A 27,605-nucleotide genomic window follows, 5' to 3' on the forward strand; every position below is an offset into this window, starting at 1 on the left:
CAGCCTCCAGCTGCTGAGACCTAATCCTCACAGCAATGGTTCCTCCCCAGAGCAGCACAGGCAGCCGGCCCCCCACTGCCAGGCACCCTCCTTTGGCCCCTCCACGTGAGACAGTGAACATGCAGGAAGGTCCCTGAGCAGCCCCAGGAGGAGCAATCAGGCCCTGGGTGCACAGCAGCCAGCAGCACCTCGCCTTCTTTCTTTCTAGGGGATTTTTAAACCTCTGTTTTGCAGTTCTCTTTTTCCCAAGCTCTTGCCCAGTCCTTTAGAGGGAAGAGCACTCTTGCAAGGAGCTGCGTCTTCTCCTCCCTCTGAGCAGAGGCCCGCAGGGCTTTGCTGCCCAGAAGTGTCTTCACCCTCCATCCCCCACCTCAGGCAATTCTTGGTCAGGCCCACATCCCTGCTCCCAGCTCCTTCCCCCTTGGTGAGCCGGGAAACAGGCTCAGGCTCAGTTTACTGCTGCCTTTTCTGTCCAGTGAAATTGCTTTCGCATGAGAGCCTCCTCCTCCTTCTTCTCCTCCTCCTTCTTTTCCTCCTCCTCCCCCGCTTTGAAGCTCTGGTTCTCCTGGCATGGAACACTTCTGCTGGTGCTGCTCCTCCCGCAGCTCCAGCATTGCTTTCCTTGGATGCTTTCCATTCCTCCCGGGGTGATGAGCTCCCCTCCCTGCTACCATCACCAGTGGCACCCACCTGGACTTGGGGGCAGCTGAACTCTCCCATCCCGGTTTGCAAACAGCCACAACACCGGTCCTTGCTCGGTGTCCCACGGCTGTGTCAGGCCACCCAGCAGGAGCTCAGCCATCCCAAAGCATCACCAACTGCTCCATTCGCCTGCAACACTTCAGCTCACAGCCCAGGGATTAGTTCAGTGTCTTCTCTCCTTCCCTCCGGGCTGCAGCCTCACCAGCCTCCTCTCCCTGACTACTGTCACATCTCTAGTACATCTCTTGGCTCTTCTCTCCTCATTTCCAGTTGATTGTGTGGTTCTTGCTCTTTGTTTTGCTTCTCTTACTTAGTCCAACATGAAGCTAGGTCTGGTTTTTCCCCTACCTTTACCTGCTGGGGTCACTCATCAAGATAAACCAGGGAAGCACAGCCCATGTGGGATGTTACTCCCCATATGCAGAGGGAAAACCAGAACCTGGAAGGTGATTTTGATGGGGCAGGTGCCCTCAGGAGCTGGCTTAGCTCCCAGCAGACCTTCTCTTCACAGAGCTGTGGGCCTGGCTGCAGGATGGGATTTCTGTCACGATGGCTCTGAGACCTCTTTATAGAATCGCAGAATTGTTTGGGTCGGAAGGAACTGTAAAGCTGAGTTCATTCCAACCCCCTACCACAGGCAGGGACACTTTCCACTAGAGCAGATTGCTCCAAGCCCTCTCCAACCTGGCCTTGAACACTTCCAGGGATGGGGCAGCCACATCTTCTCTGGGCAACCTGTGCCAGGGCCGTACCACCTCACAGGGAAGAATTTCATCCCAATATCCAATCTAAGCTTGCCCTTTGTGAGGTTGAAACTGTTGCCCCTTGTTCTGTCACTCCATGCCAATGTCCAAAGTCCCTCTCCAGCTCTCTTGGAGCCCCTTTAGGTGGTGGAAGGGGCTCTCAAGTCTCCCCAGAGGCTTCTCTTCTCCAGGCTGAACAACCCAAATTCCCTCAGCCTGTCCCCCTAGGAGAGGTGCTCCAGCCTTTGGAGCATCTCTGTGGGCTCCTCTGGACCTGTGTTCCTGTTGCAGAGGCACTGAGTGGCTGCTCTGATATCTGGGAGCGGGAGCTCCTCACCTTATCTGGGCACTGTGGGGATCTTCCAAGTGGTGCAGAGGTCTGGAATCACAACAGGATGAGCATGGCAAAGGTTGCCGTGCCTGAGCTTCCCTCTCACTTTTTCTTGGCAGGTCCGACTGATCTCAGCATGAAAGGTGGGGCCTCCAGCACAGCCCCCTCCAACAGCACCAGCCGGGGCATGCAGGCGGCCCAGCTCAGCCCCACAGAGATCAGCGCCGTGCGGCAGCTCATCGCCGGATACCGGGAGTCGGCGGCATTCCTGCTCCGCTCTGCAGACGAACTGGAAAACCTCATTTTACAGCAGAACTGACTCCCTGTGTCTGCATCGCTCCTCGGTCGAGAAGACAATTTATACCTGCTAGAAAGAGGCTCCTGGCGGTGTCCTGCTCAGGACCACCATCGTCCTCCCGCCACGCGGTGGGCACATGTAGTTTTAGAAGGTGGGATCCAAAAGACCTGTTCTCTTTTACACTCCAAGCACCTGGGACTTCAGGCACAAGGACACGTTTTGGAATCGTACCAACACCAGTGCCTCCGGCTGACCAGAAGCCAACCCTGCAGCTTGGAAGGATGTGGGACTTTGAAGGGCAGAAGGGAGCCTGGGGAGGTTTGGGGCTGCAGATGTATTTAGAATAACCTTTGTGGACCCAAATGTTAGATTCCCATCCGCGGATAATTTCCAAGTCTTAGGTGAGCTGAATCACATATTTATTGAGAAATGGACCCTCCTCTCCCCTTAGTAATTTATTTTTCTGAAAATGGATTCTTTTGAGTTTGTACAGATTGCCAGTTTTTTGTCTGTCTGATCAGAAGGAATTTATTCCTGTGAAATAACACATTCCATATCACTACACTACTAATTTCCAGGCAGCTCTGCCTGTTTCTCTGGTGAAGCCTTGTCCCACAAGGAGCAAGTTTGCCATCCAGCCCTTGACATCGAGGCTGCTCAGCCTCCAGTGAGCGTAGTTGGGAGCTGAACAGCAGCACAAGCGTCCTGCTTAGGCCTTTGTTCTAAGGGGTCCCGTAGCAGCAGTGGGGTCTGAACCTCCCGCAGAGACTTGGCAAGCTCAGCAGACCTCCGGCTGGAAGGACACCTCGCACTCATTAAAGTCATTGCAGATAAGAGAAGGAAGGAGGAAAGGAAGGAGATACCTGAGAAACACTGTCTTGTGGTCACCATCCGTACTCTACCTCACACTCCATTGTGGGCTTCTTCCAGGACTGGCCGCGCCAGTCCTGGGGGACGGTGAGTGTTGCAGACATGGGGATCGTGCCGAGGAGGCTGGAACCTCCGGCTGGAGTCCTGCTGTGCCCGGCCGTGCGCTCCGCTCCGTCCGCAGCCAGCCCCGGGGTAGCACCGGAGAGGAACCGCCCGGGCCCCACGGGTGTGTGAGGCAGGGTGGCCCCAGGGCTCACCCCGAAGGTGAGCTGGAGTGGTGACCGCCTGTTTCTGCAGGAGAGACGGGCAGCATTGAGCAGCAGAACTGACAAAGTCCTCTCCGGGGGCCAGGATCCTTCCCCCTCCCTGCTCACAGTCCTGGAACAAGCCCACAGTTCCCAAAGTGTGGAAGAACCGTAGTCCGATGACCATTCTGCCCTGTTTCCACCCCCCCAACGATGCACTTCGTTTTGCTCAGTGCAATACCTACTGCCAGTGCTGCTAACCCAGGGACCTCGCTCCGGCCAGGGGTGCTGAGCCCAGCCCAGCAATGCAACGTGCTCTGGAGCTGTGCAGAGACCGGCGAGGGTCCCGCTGCTCCCCGCCCCCCGCAGCCCCCCCACTTGGCTGAAGTCCACACCATGAGATAGAAATTCGATAAGTGTAAAGCTGTTTTGTAGGTAGAAACTTTCTCAGTTTGGAGCCAGCTTTTATCTTATTTTTTAGCCACTCAGAGCCAGCGGCCAGGGGCTGCTGCTCCAGGGGCCAACGCTGGTGGCACAGGCTTGAGCAGCCTTGGTCTGGCCAGGAGCAGGCCCGGGAAGTTCCCCTGTACCCTCTGTACCCCATGATGCTCCACACACTGGAAAGAGAAGCAAAACTACCCTGGTCTTAGAACAGAAAAAGCTGCTGGCTCCTGAGGCCAGATGTGCCTGGCCCCACAGCAGAAGGGACCAAGCGTTGCATTGACTGTTTTCCCCAAACCTTAAACTTTCCGTAGCATTTGGAGAAAAGGGACCCAGCCCCTGGCCGCGGGGTGCAGCTGAGGGGTCAGTGCAGAGACGAGGTGGTGGCTCTTAGACCTGAGCCGGTGCTGGAACCGGGAGCATCGTGGCCACACCCATCCCCTCCTGCCCGCAGCAGCGGAGCACGGGGAGGGGGCCCCGGGGACGCCAGCCCCCAGCCAGGGCTCAGACTTAACATTTTCCCCAGCACTTCACAAGCCTGCTTGGTTTGTCCACTGCATCCTCCCATACTTGGAATTTATGTAAATATTTATTTTTGTGTGAATACCATGAAGTAACAAACCTTTGACAAAATCTGTAACTGCAGCCATTTGTGAAAGTCTTACCGTTCAGGCAGGAGAGGCAGAGACAATCGCTGTCCCGGGATTCTCCCTCTCCGTGGTCTCCCACCCACACCGGTGCCTCTCTCCTCGGCAGAGGCAGCGGAACCTTTAGCCATAAGTTTGCCATCAGTTTGTACTGAAACAGAGGTAACCCGGGGGCACACGGACAGACCACCAACAGCCACAGTTGGGTTAAGTTTTATTTATCCAAGTCATTCCCGATCACCTCTGAACCTGTCTCGGCACATGTGGAAGTTCAGGAGCTCTCACACGTGGTCAAACTGCTGTAGAGGACACCGAGGCTGCGTTGCGCAGGAGGGTGCCCACCACCGCCCTGTCCCAGCACCTGATGTTTGTAGCCTGCAGCTGAATGGTACAGACTCAGATTCCCAAAGCCCTGGTGACAGCCACATCTGGGACAAGTTATGAAACAAACGGGATTGACTCCGAATTTCTGTCAGGGATCTTTTTTCTTCTTCTTTTTTTTTTTTTTCCTTTTTTTATTCTGTGAGCCACAGCGTTCTGGTTCCTTTGGCATGAGCTCCACAGACATCTCCGTGCTCTGCAGCTGCTCCGTGCTCCACCGTGGCTCCCTGTGCTCCAGGACTGTTCACAGCCACATTCCTGCGCTCTCACTGGGCAGGACGGGGTCAGGAATTGCTAGTCCGTGTTCTCAACAAGAAGGAACAAGCAGGAGCAGAATACACTGGCTTTCCAGATATCTGAGAGGTGGAAGGAGAATGCTGGGTTAGCAAATGGTCTGGATGGTCTTGGGTTTGGTTAAGAAAAGCTGATCACTGGTCGAAAAAAGAGATTTTTTTTTTTTAATTTAATTTTATTTCAACACACCCATCCTGCCCTGGACATGCAGTTCCCATGACGCTGTTTCTCTATGGGAGAGCGTTCCCGGGGTTGTGAGCAGACGTAACTTGTACCTCCCTGATCCCAAGGGCCACTTCACTCCCGGAGAGGCCGTCGGATTTAGTACCAGTTCATGAAAAAAAAAAATGCTGCTTTGAACTCAGAGGGTTAATATACTTTTGATTTGTAATTTTTTGTAAAACTTTTTACAAGGTAGCATAGTATTTCACCAGACACCAACTACAATCCGTCCATGGTCTGATTTTTATATAATTTAGTGGTGCTTTAGAAACTTTTGTTCGGTTGTTTCGGAGCTGTACAGCTCAGTTCTTCGCCTGTATCTACCTAAGACCAATGTGAACCTTTGTATTTTTGCTCCTAATTTTGGACTCAGTGAAAGTGTACTGTTTACATGTACAGAACTCCCGACCCCGTGTGTTCTGCCAGACCTGCTGTTGAAGAGGAAGCTGCCCCTCACCCAGTTCGTCTGCTTAACCCAGCCACAGCCTCACCCACCCACCAACACGCACCCGCCCCGAGGGACGCCCCACCAAACCCAGACACCCTTTAAGCAATTTTGGGTTTTGCACAAGCTGTTGTATTCTTTTTCCCTGGTAGTTGCACGGATCGGCTGCAATTCCAATCGGGAGCTGATCCGGAGCTCTGAAGCACCAGGTCTGGGCAGTGCTGCTGCCTCCCCATCCTCCTCCTCCTCCTCCTCCTGCTCCCACATGGGCGGGAAGGCGGCGCTGCCCGTAGGATCCAACTGATGTAGGGGAGCAGCGGAGGGAGCAGGGGGAAAACACTCCTGAGCAGAATTGGGAATACTTTAGGGAAGGGGTGAGCTCGCCCAAGCCGGCCGCTGGCTTGGGGTGGAGGGTGGGAGCGCGGTCCTGCGGGAGGCTCCCAACGAGGCAGAAGAGGCTCTTTGGGAAGCTGGTGCTTTCCCGAGGGCTCAGAGAGAAAGTGTATGGCACTTAATCCAGCTTCTAAGGTGACACTTTATTGCTTAATCAATTGATTCCTTTGGAAATGATATTTTTGCAGATAGGCACCTATGCAACTTCATGTGGCTCTTAAGCAGATGAGCACTTCCTCCTCAACGAGCTTGATAAGAGTTATTTGTGTTATATACTGTGGATTTTTCCAGTAAATGTGGCTTAATATTTTAATTCTTAGAATGTGTGTCTATTATATATGTGATGCAACTTAATTCTGTTCTGTTTGTGGAATGATTAGCACAGGCCAACTCCCTGTCCCCTCACTTAACAAAGACCAATGAGCTGTTAATCGAGCTGTTATCTCCATGGTATTACTTGCTAAATGCACTGATTTCATAAGTATGTGGAATCCTTTTTTTTTTTCTTTTGAATCTGTATATCATATATAAGACTGAATCTACTTAATAAACACTGTATAACAAAAAGGGCTTTCTCCTCCACTGTCGAGCCCCGCTGGGTGCTGCTGGCCCCAGCGCTGCCCCTCGCCCCAGCCCCTGTGCGAGAGGTCGGTGCCATCAGTCACCAGAGCGGGATCTAAATTTAGGTGTTTAAAGGAAGTAAAAAAACCAAAACATCTCTCAGTCCTGTTGACATAAGCTGTGCTTTCCATTCCGTAACAGACAGCATGGGTACCAGAGAGAGCAGTGGCAGCACTCACAAAGGGGGCAAGGCACCAGTTTTATGCTTAACTTATATTTTGACAAAATTAATTTTGTGAAGTGTCTGGTTTTTGTGAGAAAAAAAAAGAAAAAAAAAAAAAGTTTTCATTGAAGTTTGTGCGAAGTTCTCCCTCATGGAAAATACTGATTTTTCGTTATCAGCTTTATTCACTAAGTATAATAAACCTTTGCATCCATAAATGTTCCTCTTCAAGCGCTGTATAGATACCATCTCCTGGTTTGACCGTCCGGAGACCCGGAGGGTCCAAAGGGTTTGCAGCTCCCATGGAAACGCAGCTGCCCAGGGGTGTGGGGGTGCCGGCTGGCCAGGCGGATGGGCTGCCCCTTCCTGGGATTTGCTGCGGCTGCAGCTGGGACCGAGGCCAGGAGGACCCACCTGAGTGTTCGTGCTTGTAAACGATCACCTGGGACAGCACATCCCAAATGGAGCATCCGCAGAATTCATTAATGTCTGGCAGCACAGCACTGGTGGCCCTGTGTCCCTGACACCGTCGGGTCTATGACCGAGCCTCGGGCTGAGCTTTGGTTCCAGATTTCCAAGGGAGCAAGGAAGAGGGCTGCAAGCCACGGGGAGAAGCAGTGCCGGGCCCCACCAGCTGCAAACCAGTTGGCATCACCTGCTAAGGCCTCCACAGCCCCGTGGCCGGACTGACTCAGGATGTCCCCATGCCTGCAGATGGCCCTGCCGAGCACGGCAGAGCCAGAGCCAAACAGCAGCTGGGCTGGGAGAGAGAAAATCTGTTACTTGGCACACAAATATCACAGAGAGGGAAAAAAAAGAAAAAAAGGGTACTTGCTCTTTGTGAAATTCTGATGTTAATGGGTTTTACTCTTGAGACCCCCAAGCTCCCTTGTTCCAGAGGTAGCTAATCCTGATGCCATCACCCCACATCCCAATAAAACAGGGAAGGATTAATTACTGCATGTTAAAGCTTGGCTAAGTAACAACTCATTTTTTGCATTCCCCTTATTCAGTTTACTTAGATTATCCAGGTATCTTTAACTACACTGTGTGCAGCCTGCCAGAGTCAGAACATCAATGAACCACCAAAAACCACAAAAGCCTTTTTTCTCCCCAAAAAGCTGGTGCCAGACCATCCACTGCCCCAGCCCTGGCTCCCTGTATGAGGCCATCGCTGCTGTTCTGCGCTGTGGAATGCCAGGAAGTCTTGGCACTCCCACAGCCCCAGGCAGGAGATCCCTGCTCACCGTTCAGAATGTCCACGCAGTGAGAACCCAGGCACATAACATCACAATCCATCTTATTTCCTTACTGCCTAGAAAAGAGAAAGGACTTGGCCATAAAGTCAGTTTTCAAGTAGCTTCAATAAACTGTAATTGGTATCACATTTACGCTCTTGAGAAACATTTTTAGATCCATTTATTCAACAATGAGGGCAGTAACAGCAGGACCTGCCCTGACTGGGAAGAGTCTCAGTGCTGCTCTCACAGGCATCACCCCAGCAGGGCAGGGATTCCCTGTGACTGTGGGGAGCTCCTGCAGTGTCCCACTACCCCCCTGTGGCTCTCAGTCTTCAGGGCGTCCCTTCCCCAAGAGCCACACGGCACCTCTGCAGGAGCTGCACCATCTTCAGTGCTCTCCAAGTGCATAAAACCAGATTTAACAAAGCCAAGCAGCAACACAGCCCCTCCCCTTGGTGAGCAGAGCAGAACTCTGGAACTGCTGCAGTTAAAAGAGAGGAAAGGAAAAGCCACATTGCCTTAGAAAGGAAGAGGAGTTCAGAAAAAGGACTGAAACCACACAAGCAGATTTTACAGTGTTTATTTTTCCAATAGCACAAGGGACAGACACGAGCAGGCCCCCCCGAGGGCTCTGCCCCCCAGACCAGTCCGAGCTGAACACTGCAGTGGCCCCCCAGGAGGCAGAGGCAGCCCCCTGCTCCGCTCCCCATCTTTGGTAAGCAGGTTCCACACCTCCGCTCGCCGCCACTGGCACCGCAGCCCTGCCCAGGGCGGGGTGCTGCTGCACCGGGCTCTCTCATTCCCATGGGATGAGGCTGGTGGATGCATTGAAGATGAAACCATCTCAGGGACTGAATTTCTTGCACCCCTCACGATTGTGGCTGAAAGAGGAACTTGCACGGCTGAAAAAAAGTGCATGGTGAAGGGAGGTAGGATGGAGCTGGAAAAGGGACGAGAATAAACAAAATGAAAATAAACCCCCTAAAATTCTTGTTACTGCCCGCTTGAATAAACCAGCGGCTTCTCCTCCTCACTGAAGCAATTAACTCTTGATTAGGAATTGCTCCAAAGAGAAAGAGAATTGCAGTTTTGCTCTCCCTCTCTGGACGCACACAGATGTTTATTCACCTCCCTGCAGTGCAGGTACAGCCATGCCCTGGGAGCTCAGGTGCAGCAACAACTGGCAGGAGCTTAAATGAGCAACTGGGAGTGAGCTTGGCTCAGAAAATCCCACCTCGACATCCTTGAGCCTGCATAGCACAGTCCACCCGGGCACCACAGGCACAGGGAGGCTGTCGGAACTCAGACCCCAGTGTGGTGAGCCTCACGTCAGGCAAGACAGAATACAGTGGCTCTGACAATAACTAACACCACTTTAATGCAATACTGCTGTAGAGCCTGGTAGTCCAAGGAAAAAAAAAGGAGACCCCTTTATGCTCTATGTACATTACATCCATTTACAGTTGGCCAGTACTGTGTACAACATATAAATATATGATCAAACAGATGCAGAGAGGATACTTACAGGAGCCAAATAATTCACTTTATACATCCAAGAACGAAAGTATAAAAAAAAAGAAAAAAAAAAAAAGGAAAGAACACTGCTTTAAATGTTAGGTGATGGTCACACAGATGCACAGCTCGATGCTCGCAGGTGCTCAGCTGCTTTGAGGTTTCAGGTCCTCACCACAGAGCTGCAGTGCAGAGCTCACTGCCCCGACCACTGAGCTCCAGGGAACCTCCAGCGTTCCACAGCAGTTTGTGGAAGTTGGCCAAAGGAGGCAGAAACAGCCACTGGGCCAGTTCAACCGGGAACAGTTCCCCAGCCACACAGCTTCCTCCAGGCCAGCAGAAGGCATTTGCTTGGCACTTGCCCCGAATTTTTTTTCCTCTTCTTGCATCCTCCACGTGGGCTCCATGTGGCACATGGTGGGCTGTACACGGCTCCACAACCCTGGAGAGCACGTCCCTGGGCACCAACATCCTGTTGTAGCATCCAAAGACCACACGGAACCATCCCTGCAGGGCAGCTCTCTGCTTACACTCACTGCACAGCAGCACTTCCCACACAAACTGGGAATGGAGATGGCAAAAGGGGAGAGTGGAAGACTGTAGGGCCTCACCTTGTGCAGCCCTGAAATAGCAAACACCATCTTCCAGTTCCTTTGGATGTAAGGATTTCCTCCACAGAAGGTCCAGGGATTGCCACAGCGAACCGCCTCTCCCCCCGGCATCGGCCTCAGCGCGGTACCAGAGCACAGCTGGAATTTCCACGATAGCAGGAAGCAGCAAGATCGCTCCCGTGGGGCACAGCCCACCCAGACCGGGGTGTCCCCGTCAGCAGGAACAGGCTCTGCACTGTCGATCTCCATGGGAAGGCAGCTCAACGTTCCTCACCAAAAAAAAGTGTAACAGCGTTTCTACTATGAACAGAGAGTACTTTGTGTACTTTGTGTACAGGCGTTAGGATCAGTCGTTATCAAAATACACACACTGAATATACAACCTGTCCCATGGCCATAATTTATTATCTCACCACAAGGCACAATACACAGAGCTTAGAGGGTCCTATACAGTCGTCGTGGCAGAAGGCGCCGCAGCCTTTGCACATGATCATGGCTTTGAGGCTGCACGAGCACTGGAACGAGATCTCGTCGACGCTGCTGCTGTCAGCAAACATCTGCACAGCCAGGGCCGTGTTCCGGCTCGCAGCAAAGTTCGCTTTGTGGGTGAGCTGCACCACGCTCCCAGCAAGGCCTCGGGGGAAAGCTGGAGTGTTGGATGAATAATTAAAGCTGGTGGAATTAAGCTGCAGCTTTGAAAGCTTCCCATAAAATGCTTGCTTGATATTGAGCTGAGAGGGGATGGACGAAGGCTCCAAAGGGTGACTCTGTCCTTTTCCCGGATCCCTTGAAAACTTAAAGAAGGGCCAGTCCATGACCAGTGGCTCTCTCTGCGTGTGCCCGGCCAGTTCTGTGGGCTGCTGGGCTGAACCCCCCCGGTTCTCCACATTACTCTTGGCTGGGCTGCCACACACCAGCCCCTTCTCATTTCTGATCCCTCCTGGGGTGCTGCTGTGCTGCTTTGAAGTCCATTCCTCCCTAGCAGCTGGGATTCCTTCTCCCAATGCACAGCCCTTGTCCAAGGGAATCTGTTTGCTGGGGGACAAGGTTCCCATGGCTGAACCGTGATCCAAAGCCCTCGAGTGATGCAGTCTCACACTGGGGTTGGAAGGAAAACCAGAACCAAAGAGCTTTTTGCCTTGAACCCCACCATAGTTTTTATTGACCAATGCACCTCCTGTCTGGTTTGGTCCAAGAGAAGTTACAGCTGGAGATAAAAACCGAGGCTCTGCAGAGGCATTCAGCTTCTCTGGGCTTTTACTTGCCATGACACTCTCTAATGGGTTGTGCTGTGGCATCCGGTGGACCTTGGGCAACTCCTTCTGCTCCTCAAAGCTACAGGAAGAAAATGTTCTTTCCCGAGGGTCCACATCTTCAGGCTTTGGAGAGGCACTTGCCACATTTGCCAGTTGGTCTTGGCAACTTAAAGTCGAGCCAACTTTGGAATGTTTTTCTGGGACAGCCTGATCCTCTGCACCCTCTGCTCTAGGCAATGCTGCCGCTGGTACACACGTTTTTTCCTGGGGATCTATGGAAGATCTCAGTGAGTGAACATCATCACTCCTGCTTTGGGCACTCATCTTTATTCCTACATCTGGAGAAGATTCTTTGCCAAAATAGTGACTGCTGCCTCTGTCCAGTTGCAGGGAGAGGCTTTCTGACTGTTTCTCCAGCACTGGCTGTGCAATTTCCAGCTTGATGTTGACGTGAGACACTGGGAGAACTTCCTCCAGTGGAAGCTTCCCCTTCAGCAGCTGCATCACCAAAGGGTTGTTGGTCTCAATGGAGGACATGGGCCGAGCAGAGCCGGCCGGACGCTCGGCTTTCTGGGGTCCCCACCTCTGAGGTGGGGGTGCAACCAAGTCCCCAGAACAGGCTGGACTCTCTGTCTCCACAGAGAATTTTGACCTAATCCCATTGCGCTTCTCACTGCTGCTGTGACAGGAAGAGCCTTTCCCAGCCACCTCCCTACAGCTGACACTTCTGAAACACATCTCCACCTCCACATTCTCATCAGCCATGTCCCCTTCCCAGTCAGAAGCAGTGTCTGTTGTTTCACTGTACGTACTCTGTATTTCTTCATCTCCACTTCTCTTCAACTCCTGCGTCTCTCCCAGGGGCTGATGTGCGTTTTCTGGTTCGGTTCTGGGGCACCTCTGCCTTGGCTGCAGTTTTTCAGAGGTATCAATCCTATTCTGAGAAATACAGTCACCATGCACGGAGGGCTGCACTAGAGCCTCTGTATTTTGTTCCTCATTGCTCAGTTTGCCATCGCTGCCTTTCCCTGCCTGCAGCTGTGCAGTGTCACCCGCCGCAGGGATCACTTTCTTCACTCCAGCAGTCACCGTTTTGGAGGTATTACTATCAGCAACACATTTTTCCAGAAATGTTTTGGAGCTGTTATATCTAAAACCAGACACCTTCTCTGGATCATGGTGTTCTGTGCCACCTGATGACAATTCTGGTGGAAAAGAACAACTGGAGGAATTTTGCTTTACATCAGAAGGATAATCCAGCTGTATGGTGGGAGCACCAACATCTCCAAGTTCCACCACACCCTTGTCTCCCGTGGGACTGACCCCAGCTCCCTGCCCCCCAGAACATGGCAGACTGGTCACCACAGGAACCACACATCCCAGCTTTGTGCTCTCCTGTGATGCAGCACAAGATGGGAGTTTGGTCCTTTGGTCACGGAGGAGCTGCTCAGGACTCGCCTCCTGCCTCTCAGGAGTCGCATTGTCCAAGGATGATGCAGTCAGAGCACCACAGAACAGCCTCCTAGGTGACCCATCAGCAGGCTGAGTGTCCCCTGACCCTGTGGCACAGCCCGGAATGCCACTCCTTTCGCTTTTTGAGGAAGAGTGATCTTGTCTGGAAGAGAGGCAGGAATTCACGTTGGCTTCCTCAGCAGCCTCTTCGGAGCCAGCCTTCCCACCGCTCAGATGAACAGACGGCTGTAGTTGTGCTCGCTGTAGATCTGATGCACGTTTTCCATGAGCTCTCTTGGATCTCCTGTGCTGGGAACGGCCGCTGGATTCTCTTCCACCGCCTCCTTCATCGGTGCTTCTCCCCCCACCGGGGCCGCCCCCTCCTCCAATGGCGGCGGTGGCGGCTTCGCGCTGGGCTCGGGCTTGCAGAGCACGGGCCTTAATGTCTGCGAGGGTCCGGGCCCCGGGGCGGCCCCGGCCGGAGGACTCCGTGCTGGGGATGATCCGGGGGCAGATCTGGTAAGTGGGCTGACCTTTAACCACCCAGGGTGGTTTAATACGTGAAAGTTGAATCTGAAAGAAAGGGAAATGCGGTAAGTTCTAACACTGACCATGTCCAGCGAAATGCGTTTTACTGGCAAGTGCTCGTCACAATTCTTAGCACAAAAATTCAACAAAAATTCCAACTTAGAAACTAATTTGGGCAGAGAAGCAGCATGGTCCCACAACCTCTGCTCTGTGATCTGTAAAGCTCAGTTCACACTAATATTGTTTTACCAGAGCCTGCAGGCAAATATGAAATAAATTGTTTATATTCATGTCTTCAGAGATCAAACTGGTCTCCTCTACATCAGGATGACTGCCCTGAAGCTACCAAAATGGGTATCCTGGTCAAAATGGGAAAAGTCAGGAGGAACACTGAGATTCTGTCTGCAAGGAAAGGAACTGAGAAACTACACAGGACAAAGAACACAATTTCAAGGTCTTTTGCAGTAAGTCAGCTCATTTCAGGCAGTGTTTTCTGTATCCACAGAAATGCAAATGAAGGGAGTAAGTCAAGGTTACCCTGTGCTCTTGTGCAAAGACCTTGGGATGATTTTCCATTCTCTGCCTGTCTAAACACGACAGCCAACTGTGGCAGTCAGAGGCACTTCACCAGCTCTACCAATGAAACCCTTTGACTCCTTCACTTAAGATGGCAACACCTGACATTTTAATAATGTTTTGATACTACTGAGCACGGCAGCCCTGAGACACAGCAGATCTAAAGCTCTTTCTTACCCGGATGGGTGGGACTTTGGGCTCCTCTTTAGTAGGCTGTGGCTTTTCTGGGTGAACACTTTCAATTGTGTTACGAAAGGACTGACGATCTTCAAGCCGGGGCTTCTTTTCGGGGAAGGATGCGGAGGCAGCCTCCTCAAAGCTTTTCCTCTTCTGCTCCTTGGACTCCTGAGCAGAGTTCTCCTGGGGCAAACTGGGAATTCTGCTGGCAGCTGCCAATGATGGATCTTCTGATTTGCTGTTTGATTTGGAAGTCTCTGGAGAGAGGTGCAGCTCGCTACTCTCTGCCTTCAATCCTGCAGCCGAGGGGCTGCTCAGATCGTCTTTCTTCAGGTCTGTCTCAGGCTTTGGCTCTTTATGAAGAGAGGGATCTGGCCCTACGGGAGCAGGCTCTTTGGGAGCCTCCGTGTGCTCGGGTTCCCGCAGTCTGTACAGGCTCCTCCTGGCCCGGCACCGCAGGTCAGCCCGGGAGCGTTTCCGGAAGCGCCCGTCCCTCTGGCGCGTGGTCGGCCCGCGCGGCAGCCTCGCTTCTCCTTTAACAGACAGCTCTGTCCTGTTCTCAGCATCCTCCTGCACCGAATTCTGCGCCTGGGATTCTTCCTGGGTCAAGCCCAACCTTTAAGGCAAACACAAAAGCCAGCTAAAAGCTAAAGCTCACCCCAATCTCAGTGTTACTGAATAGCACCAACACGGGCAGAGAGTCATCAAAGCCTCATTAACTCACCCTGCAAGGGGAGAACCCACACATCCCACATTGCTATCACATGGAATGAGAAAAAATCCCTAAAGATTTGTGATGCAAAACACTATCAACTTTTCTTGGAAGCAAAAGAGATGGGCTACAAAATTCTGCTGAACCCAGCCAATTCCACTAAGGATTTTCCCAGACCAGCACCTGGAACGATTCACCCCACAACCTGTGTTTTTCAAGGAGCTTACGCTGCATCTGCTCAGGTATCCACAAACAGAAACACACTCTGCCAACTGCATAAACATGGCTAAAACAGTACAGACATGGTAAAATTTCTCACTTTTGTCCATAGTAGTCCTCAAAGAACTTCTCTTTCCATTGCTCCACTCTCTTTTCCTTTTCCATCTCCTGCCGGATTCGAACTTGCATCTCATGGGTGAATTCACCTACATGGAAGCAAGAGACTGGAATTCAGTTCCAAACAAAACTCATTCTGCAAATGCAACCTCTAGTGTTTGAACAGTACAGCAGCTGCATATTTGAAAGACAGACCTGCTGTTAACACCCTGCTTCCCATCCTGCCTCTGGATCCAGGTGCTACCTGTGGCTCCAGAAAAAATGGTGTTTTCACAGACAGGCCACCATTTAAGGAAAAATAAGTCTGGCACTACTTTACACCTTCACCACTTAATTCTGAAGGTCCCATGGCACCAGAAGAAATCATATCTTTGATTTTAAAGGGAAAAAAAAAAAAAAAAAAGTTGGGTGCAACACAGATAGATATGCAACAAAGTTGGACTAAGTTCCTGCTCATTAACTGTAAAAGCAAACCCAAAAATCCTACAAAATGAGCACCTATTTCCCAGGCACTCAGGAAAGCAAAGCCACTCACCGTCAGCGAGCCGCTCCCTCCAGCTCTGTGCAGCGTGGGTGAAGAACTCGTTGTTCAGAGCGCTGCTGCTGAGGCGCATCAGCCCGTCAGCCCCCACCTAGCAGGACAGACCCAGGACAAACAGAACTCACCTGCTCCAGCTGTTCCACACTGAAGAGGTAATCAGGGAAGGGAAAACACCCGAGTGCTTGTACCTGTCTATCAACTTCAGGCAGGAGGTAAAGCAGCTGCTGCTGGAAGTGTGATGGAAGCGCATTAAAGGTCCTGGAGTTGATCAGCGCTCGCAGGTTTGTGTTGACAAGGATGGAGCCTGGGGTTTCAAAGTCAATATCCTCACCCCTGTTCCGTTTCATCTGCCCTGGAGTTTAAGGACAGGCAAATAAAATTAACATTGTTGTATAGAAGTATTTCAGCATTATGGGCTGAAATTTATGTCAAACTACAACAGCAAAAGGAGCTAGGGAGATGAGAAAGACTGCAGGACTCTCCAACACAGTAATTAACAGACACACATCTGGAATTCTGACAAGAGGTCACAGTTCAGCCATATTCAGGTACAATTCACAATGCTGCTCTTCAGACCAGGCAAACTTTTAAACAATTGTATCACTAACACTCAAGATGGAAAGCCTGGCTTGTGACCCCAGGTCATCAAATGCCTCCTGGTGCTCTTCTCAGATACACCTGGACTTCATCATCACCAGTTATCCTTCTGCCTTTAACCAGGAGCACGTACCTGCCGTGGGCTTTCGGATGCCCCTCAGCAGCTGTGGAGGATCCCTGTTTATCTCTGTCCTACTGCGCAGGCTGGTTTTGCACAGGGCCAAGGAGCTGCTGCTGCTGCTGGATGTGCTGCTGCTCTCCCCATCAGCGTGCCTTCCTGTGAAGCCTAAAAGCAAAACAAGTTCATAAAAATATGCAAAGAACAGTCAAAGCCCAACTGGGAGAGTGGTTTAACATACAGGAATTCTCCGTTAGTAACAAATCTGTTATTATAGGGTATTGCCCAGGTACCAACTATGTTGAGTGAGTTAAGCATACACACAGTGCAGCGTCACTCAGTCTCAGCAGGTGTTACAGAAATCCTCAGGCAAACACAGATGACTGGGGACTGACTGAGAGAGATCTGTGATGTCACTAGGATCCCCCCAAAGCCATGCTCACCCGAGGCAGACTCCATGTGTGCCCCATTTACTTTCAGTGGGGTTAACACCACCCGTGGCAGCATCACACCTGTCTTTTTCTTCTGTTTGGATGTCTGCAGACCAGAGAGAAACCAAAAACAAAACAAAGGAATGAAGGCATTATGGAAGGGTATAATAATATTCTAAGCAGCATGTTCCTCAGTTAAAGAGCTACCTGGCTCCTCCTAGGTGAATCTTCAGGCAACACTACATTTAGGACTAGCAGAGAATTCAAAATTGCCTTCCCATACATGATCCCTCCCCAGTCTGCCACTTCTTGCCCAAGGAGACAGCCTCGTAACTCTCTCTGAGGCACTTGTGCACAAATAATCCCTGTCATACCACTCCAGCAGTAATGAAAGCTCCCCTTGAGAGGCTTCACCCTTCCCATTAGTCCCACTTTTTCCTACCTGGGAAGCGGTTCTGTAACTCTCCCTGGTAGCAGGTCCCTTGCTCTGAGACTCAGTGGAACACGAGGCATTAGAAGAAGTTTCATCAAGAGACACTGAAAGAGATGGGCTCTCAGTCAGACACAGAAGTAGGTCCTGGAGTTTAAGGTTAATGTCACCAGACACTTACCATCATTGTCACCACTCACAGTGCTGGCTTCGTTGGACCCACAGCTTTCTGCATCTGCTGTGTCCTCCAGCTCCTCCCCTTCTGGCACTGACAGGTTCCGGGACCACTGCAAGGCATCTTTCTAGAGGGGAAACAGAACTGGGGTGGCTACAGCCCTCCCTCCCAAACCTACACCAATGGGAGCAGACAGTTAACTTTAACCTATACATACTTGAACCTAAATTTTTTTCCCTATTTTAATCCTTGATGCAGAAAGGCGTTTTAAAGTATATTTGGGCTCATAGTGGAACAGAAGTCACCTAAACGAAGAACACTTAATAGCCCCCTCCTAGACAAGTAATACATCTCCAAAATACCAGGTTAATAATAAATAATTTAATAAGAAGGTTCATAATACGTCACAATTTTCTGCAAGCAATGAGTTCCTATTAAAGAGAAGCATCTCACTATGAAAGAATAAGTAACATCAGAGTGGCTAAACACTAAGATAGCAAGCTTAGGAGATGTATTTCCTACTTGTACAATATAAGCCATTTCAATGCCATCTATTTTCAGCAAAATGTGTCAATTCAACAAGATTTTCTAACAGCAGACAAATGATGGAAATGAAATAGCTGGGATCTATCAAGTTGATATTTATCAGGGAATCCAACAGCACAAAACAATGCAAAAGAAAAGCCCAAGACCAGAAACATTTTCAATACTTAACATTACTGGAACAATAAAATTAAAAAAAAGTATTCCAGAGAGATTTCAAGATCTGAGGAAAATACTGATGCTAAATAACATGGAATGTAGTGGAACACAGATCAAGCAGCAAGAAGAATGAATATACATTTTCCTATCAAGATTTTACTTGTCGCTACAAGCTCTTGGACCAATTCCTTGGTTGGCTCTTTTCCCTGGTGGCTGGCAGCAAGAGAGTGCATGGGTCTGTTCTGATGAGCAGCCACCTGAGCTGGACACCAGGCACTGCAGTAAGAGGATTCATCTTGCTTGTGCAATTCAAGAAATAACAGTTAGGGTTTTTTTAAGGAATTTATCATAGATGGCTGAATATAGCTGAAAGGTACAAGCTCCACGCAAATAATGAATTCCAGACCCTCTCTCACATGATGATCTCACTGCTCGTGATGCTCAGTGATAGAGTAACACTCAGTCCTGCACAAGGAGCAGAACTCACCCCTAAGCCCTCAGCTGGGAGCAGAGCTCAGCATTTACCTTCAGTGTGAAAAGGCTGATGCGTCCAGGCAGTTTGTAAAAGAGCCCATCCCCTCCCCGGGAATTGGAGTGGAGCATGGCATTGAGGCAGGCCAGGGGAGACGTGCCACTGCAACAGAGAAAGGAAGAAAGGAGATAGCTTAAGAAATGGATTATCAAAAAAACAGCCTGAAAGATCTGGTTAAATGGGCATCCTTTAGCTGATCAGGGGAACAGAGGTGATGCCATTAACTTTATGGGACAGGCACTTCAGTCGGAACAGTGTCACTGATTTCATTTTGACCTGTACATCCGCCTTGCACATCACAGCGAACAGGAAACATGAGACCAATTTTAAAGCTACCCTCGTCTGTTTTCAGACATTTCTAACTTTTATTACCTGTTTCCTCCCCTTCTGTCCTGGAAACCTTCAGTGTTGGATTGATTTTACAAAACCCCCAGATTTATTCAGCAGTAGAAAGACGTAAGCAAACTGTACACACGTGTGTTACTGCAATGTCTCCCTGATATGTCACAGACCAAACTGCTTGAGCAAAGCTCAATACAAAGGCTCTGATGTTCTCATTTGTTAAGTCCTACATAACTCCCTGGTTAAAGCCCCATCCTACGCTCACACTGATGGAACTGCTGTGCCACGTAATATGGTGTTTTCCAGTAAGTCCCACATGTACAGTAAGAAAGTTGTCTGGAAGACACATTACAGCACTATCGACTGCATTCTTAGTAAAAGTGAAACTGAAAACTGGACTGAGATAAAATATTTCAAAGAAAATCATTCTGAAATCAAAAACATAGCACAATTTCAGTTTCCACCCTGTATGTGTTTGGGTTTTGGACATTTCTTCACATGTCACAGTGACAGGAAAAGTTACCCTGTATCACTTCTAGATCATGTGAACAAAATTTCCAGCCTTCTGTCCTGTTAGACAGTGCTTTCCCCTCTGTGTTTACCAGACACTCCAAGCACACTCACCAGCCACAGAGCTCTCTTAAAATGGCAAAGTAAGTAATTTTCCCCGAAACAAGAAAAAAACCAAGCGGTTAAAACTCTGCCAGGAGCTAAACTCAGCATGGTGCTGGCTCCTGGGAATGTCAGTGCCCCGTATGGAACACAGCCCTCCCAGGAGAGCAGTGTGACCCCCAAACCAGGGAGCCCCACCTCAGGATTGATTCAGAAGGAAAAACATCTCAAGGCACTGAGCTATTTCCTTCAGGAAATGGAGTTTCAGGAAGAGCTTCTATACAAGCACCAGCAAAGCCTGCTGCACGTTTGGCCGGGCAGGCTCACTGCCTTTATTCTGCGAACAATCACGCTCTGAAGAAGACAATCTTTTCTTAAAGCAGAGAATTAATGACATGGGAAGGAAAAGCAGATATCCCAAGGGAAACCACCGACCTTTAAAGGAATGAGTTGGCTTTGTGGGATTTAACATGACACATGTTCCAAAGTCTGGTCTTTACTTAAACGCTGTGACAGGTCACTTGTAAAAACTGGGAAAGCACAGGATAATTTATGTGTGTGAAGAGCCCTGATATTATCTCTGGCAGGGGACAGCCTGCGCACAGAAATCTTCAACTGCCTGCTTAGGTAACAGGATTTATGTGAGAGAGTTGTAGAAGAGTGATTAAAGCAAAGCTCTATGAAGGTCCTCATTAAAATCTGTCTGAATTCTACTCAGAGCTGTGACCCTACTGCCCACATCCAAACCAGAGAAGATCTCAGCAAGCATCACCAAATCATGAAATAGTTTGGGTTGGAAGGGACCTTAAAGACCATCTTGTTCCAAACCCCCTGCCATGGGCAGGGACACCTTCCACCAGATCAGGTTGAACCAAGCAATGTCCAGCCTGGCCTTGGAAACTTCCAAGGATGGAGTAGCCACAGCTTCTCTGGACACTCTGTGCCATTATCTCACCATCCGCACAGGGAAGAATTTCTTTCTTATATCCAATCTAAATCTATCCTCCTTCACCTTAAGGCCATTGTCCCTTGTCCTATCACTACATGCCCCTGTGAAAAGTCCCTCTCCAGCCTTCTTGTAAGCCCATGGAAGGTGGGTGTTCCAACAGTTCCAAATCCGATGCAGCAGCACACACCAGCCTCATGCCTCTCCAAACAACAGCAGGTCCCACACCCAACACCTTCGTACATGTCACAGATTTTGACTATTCAAAACACCCCAGCTGTTTCCTGATTTCACACAAACAAGGTGCAAAAACGAGCTAACATTTAGGTCCCAGAAGAAATCAGTTTGCCTTCCGTAGTTAGGTAAAGTACAGGTTCAGGAAATGCACACACCACAGTGAAAAACCGTCCACAGAAACAAAGGGAGGGAGAAGCAAGACTAGAAACAGTCCTTGCATCTGGATTTCCCAAAGTCCATCCCTGGACAGCAGCTTTTCGTGTCTCTGGTAGTCAAACTTCCTTTTTATTTTTTGCCAGGTAGCAGTAACTGAGGCATTTGACTATCACAGTTACCCACTTTCTTTGAGCTGCAAGACACTCTGTATTTCTACTACTGTCATGGAAACAGAGGGAAGCTCACAGGAACTTAACCAAGGAAAGCAGTCTCCCACTTCTGCCCTTTCCAAGGCTCTGCATCAGGTTCTTTTCCACATGAAACCCACTCTGCAATGGGCGTGTTGGGCATCTCCTCCCTATAATGTCAAGAGCCACAACCATGTGATGTGAGCTGTGCCCTCCTGGTGCTCAAGAAACTGAGCATAAGCCAGTGACATGAAAAAGCCTGTCTCTTCTAAAACATAATGTCTGCTCTAGAAATGAAGCATCAGAGGAGATAAAATTTAAACTGTTCTCAAACTCAGGTCACAACAGCAGAAACTGCTAGGAGCTACTTATGTGAGAACTGTGTGAGTGACTGGTAAGTACAGCACAATGCAGGGGCCTGATCTGCAAGAAGCATTTATTTCACAATAGATGGATGAAGGGACTCTGTAAATTATCAAAAAATCCAAGAACATCTTCCAGTTATTATCAGAGAAAAAAAACCCTCACAATCTGTATATAAATGTCTGTACTGTCATCTCAAATTACTAGGCTGAGAAGAGAAAAAGGGAAGCAAAGTGGGCTGGGGATGAGGCAGAACTGTATGAAGCAACACCAGCCTTCATACACTGCCTCCCCCATGCTCCACACTGGTTTAGACAAAATCATCAATACTAACCTCATTTCCTTTAGACCTTCAGCCTCTATGACCTGCAGAATCTGTTTTGGGGTCATAGGAGCATCTGAGTAATTTTCCAGCACCTGAAAAGACAGAAAGACATTACAGCATTGGCTTCTGCATTCCCAAAACTCCTGCATCAGCTGTGGCCCAGAACCAATAATGTGCCTCTTCGAACCTGCTTCACCTGCAAAGACACACAGTAAAATTTCAGCCTACCTCAAGATCCTGGTGAACATGGATCAAAGCCACAAAAGGCTTTACCTTCATCTCTTCCCTAATTAACCAAAATACAAACATGGAGGAGAAAAAGCAGCAGAATTTGGCCTTGACCCCAGTGGAAGCTTTACCAGACTTCACTATACATTAGATGGAGCTGCTGCCATATCAACCTTCCAAACTGAACAGTGGTTAGTGACCTCTAACGATGTAAAACCTTCTCCTACCTCTCCACAAAGCATCCAGTATTTTTTTGTCACTAAAAGTATTACTGTGCAGCCATACAATCCAATAGTGTACCTTCTTCAGATTACTGCATTCATTTTATCTTCACTCCACCCCAGGAAGGGAATCACAAGTTAAGAGTCATAATTCATGTCAGAGAAGGACAGAATTCAGAAAAGGACAAAATAACAGTAAAGGATTTGGAAAAAAAATCTGGCTAGAAACTTAAGAGTGCTTGCCTTTGACATAAAATGAAGAAAATCAGATATTAAAAGGCAATACAAAAAATAACAATGCATCCTTTCATATATTATATCAATAATAGAATTTTCACTTATAAATGAAGAAGTAAAGAGGTTATTACTTTATTTTTTTCAAAGCCTGTGCAACTTACTGCTCCAAAATGGCTGGAAGCAAGAACTCAAGGATTCAAAGAGAGGACCGGACATTTCTGTGGATAAGAAGATTATCCACATAAACAGGAAACAATGAGCAAAAATAAGCAGCAGTAGATGTAAACCACGCAGTTTCTTTGGGAGCAGATTACCCTACAGCTGCCGACCATGCGCCAGCTCCTGCGCCTTCCCCGGCAGCAGACAGTGCTGCTCTTGGAATGCAAAGGCACCCAGCTCCACAGACCTGGGGCCACGAGCAAAAAGAGGGTGAGACAGGCACAGGCCATGGCCTGGAACAGGCATGGAAAGCAGCAACAGGAATTCACTCAGGAACTTTTTGATCATAACCGTGGTCTAAACTGCCCCAGCATTGTGGCCACACAATGCACAGCCCTGGTGTCTTTGTCCCCACACTTTAAAGTCAGCAACACGGTGCTGTCTCTCAGTCTGACTTGTGTGGGAAGCCAGAGGAAGGACCCAGATGCCCCATTTCCATCAGCAAAATCTAGAAGTGAGTCACTGCAGCAGCCACGCCAAACGGACATGTGCAAAGTCATCCCAAAGCTGTGCAGGGCAACGTTTGCACCTCAAACCATCTCCACCCTCCACAAGTAATGAAAAACCCAACTGCAATTCTGCACTTCAACTGTATGTTGTGATAAGGCCAGGTTGGATGGGGCTTGGAGCAGCCTGGACTAGTGGAAGCTGTCCCTGCACGTGGCAGGGGGCTGGAACGAGATGATCTTTAAGGTCCTTCCAATCTAAATCTTGATTCTACAAAAGGAATTTCTTAAATCATATCCACCCAACAGGTATTTTGCAGATGCTTGAAGCTCACAAGCTTCTGCGAATAAGATAAGAACCTCATGGGGAAGGGAATTCAAGAACTAACTAGAGTTAAAACCCAATGAAAACATGAAGAGTGTAGAGAAAAATCAAAGCAAGTGATGAGCCATATTCAGAGAGAGTAAACTAATTAAATTCCATACAGCCCCATCACACTTTTTCCTCTCTCCATAGGTTGTGAGGTCTCCATGCCTCCCTCCTGAGCTGTCACCCCATCACTCAAAGGCTGCAGACAGCTGACACAGGGAAACTCATTGCCCCTGAGCCCAGTGAGATCCGCAAAATACAACACGTCTGTTCCAAAAAATCAGGGAATTATTCAAACCTCTCTCCAGTGACAGACACAGCAAGTGAAGTATGTGGCCTAAAACTGAGCACAAAGGAGCATTTACATACAGATAAAAGAATCTACGCTCAGGGGAACAATTTCCAATCAAGAGCTGTATTAAGTGTACAGAGCACTGAATGGAAGAACTGGGGGAGAGAAGATCCTGCAAGCTTTAGACACCAAACCCCAGTCTCCAGCACTGCCCCTTCTATCCCTCTCCAACCTGACACTCCCAGCACCACATCAGCCTTACAGCTACAACTTCAACACTGGCTATTCCTTACCCCCAAAACAGAATTTTCCCTCCTCCACTATTTATAGCACTGATAGCTGAGGGTTCCTGTGCCCCTAATCATGGAAGTTTACATCACTTCCTCAATTTACTGGTCAACTAGCTCTGACAGCACTTGTGGGATCCTGCCATGGCTTTTGGGCATCCAGATGAATCTTTAAAGGTTTGTTTTATGGAACATGCAGAGTTTTGGCTCTGTAGGAGGAGCAACACTGAAGAACACTTTTGCCTGTGACTCTCAGAAACATTGAGAGGAATACAAAATACACAGCACACGTCAGAGAGGGAAATTAAAAGCATTTTGACAGAGAGCATGTGTAAGACCAGTGTGAAATAAAGATCTATTTTTAGTGGATTTACAATCAGTCCTGCAAGCTGGAAGTGCAGCTACGCAACTCTAGGTCTCTCTAAGTGGATAATCTAGTATGAGATGGTTCTATTTCTGGTTCATCAATGGCTCTAAGATGCTGTTGAGGCTTAGGCATCTCATGCACCACTGTGCCTGAGGTCCTGGCCAAAAGACAGGTGAGAAGAACTGTGTGAAGAGATGCCTTCCCCATCACACGAGGATGATGAGGTGTATTAGGAGACTGCTTTAGAGTCACAGTCACATGGGCTGCTTTGGGCAGCCTATAAATACTGATTTTTTTCACCTGTCGGAGCCCAGGATGTTTGAATGAGCTGACTTTGTGCAAGGCCACATAGCACAGCCTCTGCCCCCAGGGTCACCTACCAGGAAAGCATCCCTGCCACCTGCAGTGACACACCTGGTTCACAGAACACGGATCCCAAGGAGAAATGCAGGATGGAGAAGGAGACCAGCAGACTCCTGCAGTGAAGTTCCACAGTGGCTGCCTTATGCCCTTCTCCAGTTTTTCAAGCAAAGCCACATGGGTCTAAAATATTATCATTTACACACAAAAGATGATGCAAGTTGCTGGAAGTCAGATGCTTGTCTGATTAGGTTTCTTCCTGGCAAGCAGTAAGAAAACACTCCAATAGCCAAAAAAAATCTTACTCAGAAGCACCAAGACTTATCCTGAACATCCTCAGTACGAGACATGAGCTTCACTGGACTCACCCACACTGCTCCTTCTAAATGTTTACATGCTTCAGTGCATAACCTGGGCTGGCAAAACCAAAACAAACACACACAACAGACAAAACAAGGAAACAAGCCACACTCAAGCCCTGTAAATCCATTTCTACATAAGTCCATGGGCTACACAGGAGGAACACATGTATCCTCACGAGTTGTACACCACTGACACAGCTACAGGGAGAAAACGCAGGATCCGTTCACATCCAGGCAGCTGGATCATCCCTTACTTCATCCCTGCACTGCTGTACCTGTGTCACTGGGTCACCAGGAGAGAACCAGCTCCTTCCACCCAAATGCCAAACAGCCAGCCTAGACACCTCGGCACGCAGCCCTTAAACCAAACCTCTGACTAGCTCACTGACAGACACTGAAGTTATTCTTCTTTTTAGATTTCCTACTTCATAACTGGGGTTCAAGACAGATCCAGCTTCACAGAGGGAAGTCACCTTCCTCCCACTGCAACGGTCCAATGACAATGGCATTCCCACAGACACCACCAGAGCAGAGCCAGGCTTGGAAGTTGAAGCCATCAACAAGGAGATTTTTTAAGACAAAAGGACTAAGACATCTCCATGGCCATATCTCCTAAACCCAAAAGTGACCAAATACGGGCTGATTCAGGGTTGTTCAGTCTAGCTGCTGCTCCGGCAGCCCGACACACGCCACCGGCCCTCGGGCGCTGCCGGCGCACAGAAGGAATCCGTACCCTCGGTAATTAAACCGGAAACTTTTGACAGCGGCCGTGCCCTCTCCGGAGGCTCCGGTTCCTCCCATGGAGCTTTAAATCATTTGAAAGGAAGAGAATGAGCGGGACCGTTCCCGCAGCCCTGCCCGGCACGCACTGAACCGCTGCGGGACGGCACCTCCCGTGTCCCATCCCGGGACCCGCTGCAGCCCCGCCCGGCGGGAGGCGGCCGAGGCCGCTGGGACCCCCGGCGGGCGGGCAGCTCGCCACCGAGGGCCGGGGGCCGCGCTCGCACCGTCCCGGAGCGCATCTCGTTCCCACCGGGCTGAGGAAGAAAAACAACCGTGCAGGAGACCCCGACCACAGCGGCCGGTGGGGGAACCGCGGGAAGCCGCGGGACCGGGCGGGGAACGGGCAACATCGCCCGCGCCCTCCAGGCGGCCCCGGCCCCCGCTTTTACCCCCTCAAAAGCGATGGCGGCGCCGCCGGCCCCGTTACTCGGGGAGGGGCCGGACGCGGCGGGGAGGCCCTGGGGCACGGCGGAGTCCCCGCGCCCCCTCCCTGGACGCCCCCCCGGCCTCACCAGGCGGGCGGCCTCGGCCCACGTGCGCTCCTTCTTCCTCCTCTGCTTCATCTCCTTCATCCTCCTCCTCCTCCTCCTCCTCCTCCTCCCGCGCGGGCGGGCGCGGCGGGCGCGGACCGTTGGGCGCGCGGGCGGCAGGCGGGCGGCGGCGACCGGGGCGGGGTGGACGCGGCGGGCGCGGCGGGCGGGGCGCGAGGCGGGGGCGGCTCCGGGCGCTACGGGAGGCGGCGGCGGCGGCGGCGGCTCGGGCCCGGCATAACAACGGGGTCAAAGGGCCGGGAGCGGGGCGGGGCGGCGGGGCCCGGCGACGGTGGCCGCGGCGGGACACGGAGGGACCGGAGGGGAGGGGCCGGAGGGGCGGGCCTAGGGCTGGTTTGAAGGAAAACAAACCGCAAAGACCGCCGGGAGTTGTAGTCCCCATGCGCAACCCCAACGCAGCCGCGCTCCGACTCGGGGACTACAAGTCCCGGCGGGCGCCGCGCCGCATGGCGGGAGAGGCCGCTGGCGCCGCATGGCCGCGGCGGGGAAGCGGCACCGCCCGGGCCGGGGGCGGCTGCGGGACCGAGCTAGAGCAGAGCGTTCGAGGCTGAGCCGCTGCGGCTGTTCGTGTTCCAACATCCCGGTTATCACAGAATCATTTAGGCTGGAAAAGACCTTTGAGATCAGCGACTCCAACCTATGACCCAACACCACAATGTCCACCAGACCAGGGCACTGAGCGCCACGTCCGGTCTTTCCTTAAACACCTCCGCAGTGCATGCCAGTATCTAAAGACCCTTTATGTTAAGAAATTCTTCCTGATGTCCAAACTGAATCTCCCCTGACACAGTTTAACACTGTGCCCTCTTGTCGCCGGTCGGCAGAAGAGCTCGACCCCCATCTGGCTCCAACCTCCTTTCACAGAGTTGTAGAGGGTAATAAGGTCACCCTGGAGCCTCTTTTTCTCCAGGGTAAACACTCCCAGCTCCTCCGGCCGCTCCTCACAGGACATGTGCTACAGACACTTCCCCACCTTCGTTTCCCTTCTCT

The 27,605-nt window shown here is 50.5% G+C and overlaps 2 protein-coding genes across 4 annotated transcripts in view; one reads left to right on the forward strand and one right to left on the reverse strand.

Moving 5' to 3' along the window:
* The window catches only part of NOL4L (nucleolar protein 4 like), a 64,172-nt gene extending 57,158 nt beyond the window's left edge, over positions 1-7,014 (forward strand). For all 3 annotated transcript variants that reach the window (XM_032126538.1, XM_032126540.1, XM_032126539.1), the window contains one exon: positions 1,896-7,014. In XM_032126538.1, the coding sequence (XP_031982429.1) occupies positions 1,896-2,095 (200 nt within the window). In that variant the 3' untranslated portion in view covers positions 2,096-7,014. The remainder of the gene's footprint in view (positions 1-1,895) is intronic.
* Positions 7,015-8,601: 1,587 nt separating this feature from the next.
* ASXL1 (ASXL transcriptional regulator 1) lies at positions 8,602-26,679 on the reverse strand. The gene is made up of 12 exons (XM_032126537.1): positions 26,577-26,679; positions 21,902-21,984; positions 18,717-18,825; positions 17,496-17,616; positions 17,327-17,421; positions 16,897-16,990; positions 16,469-16,621; positions 15,927-16,090; positions 15,733-15,829; positions 15,181-15,286; positions 14,150-14,765; positions 8,602-13,441 (listed from the first exon to the last, which is right to left on the reverse strand). The coding sequence occupies exons 1-12, from the start codon at positions 26,634-26,636 to the stop codon at positions 10,565-10,567; spliced, it is 4,575 nt and encodes a 1,524-aa protein (XP_031982428.1). The 5' UTR covers positions 26,637-26,679; the 3' UTR covers positions 8,602-10,564.
* Positions 26,680-27,605: the final 926 nt, after the last annotated feature.

This window comes from Corvus moneduloides, chromosome 17 (genome assembly GCF_009650955.1).
Source record: "Corvus moneduloides isolate bCorMon1 chromosome 17, bCorMon1.pri, whole genome shotgun sequence".
NCBI classification, from domain to species: Eukaryota; Metazoa; Chordata; class Aves; order Passeriformes; family Corvidae; genus Corvus; species Corvus moneduloides.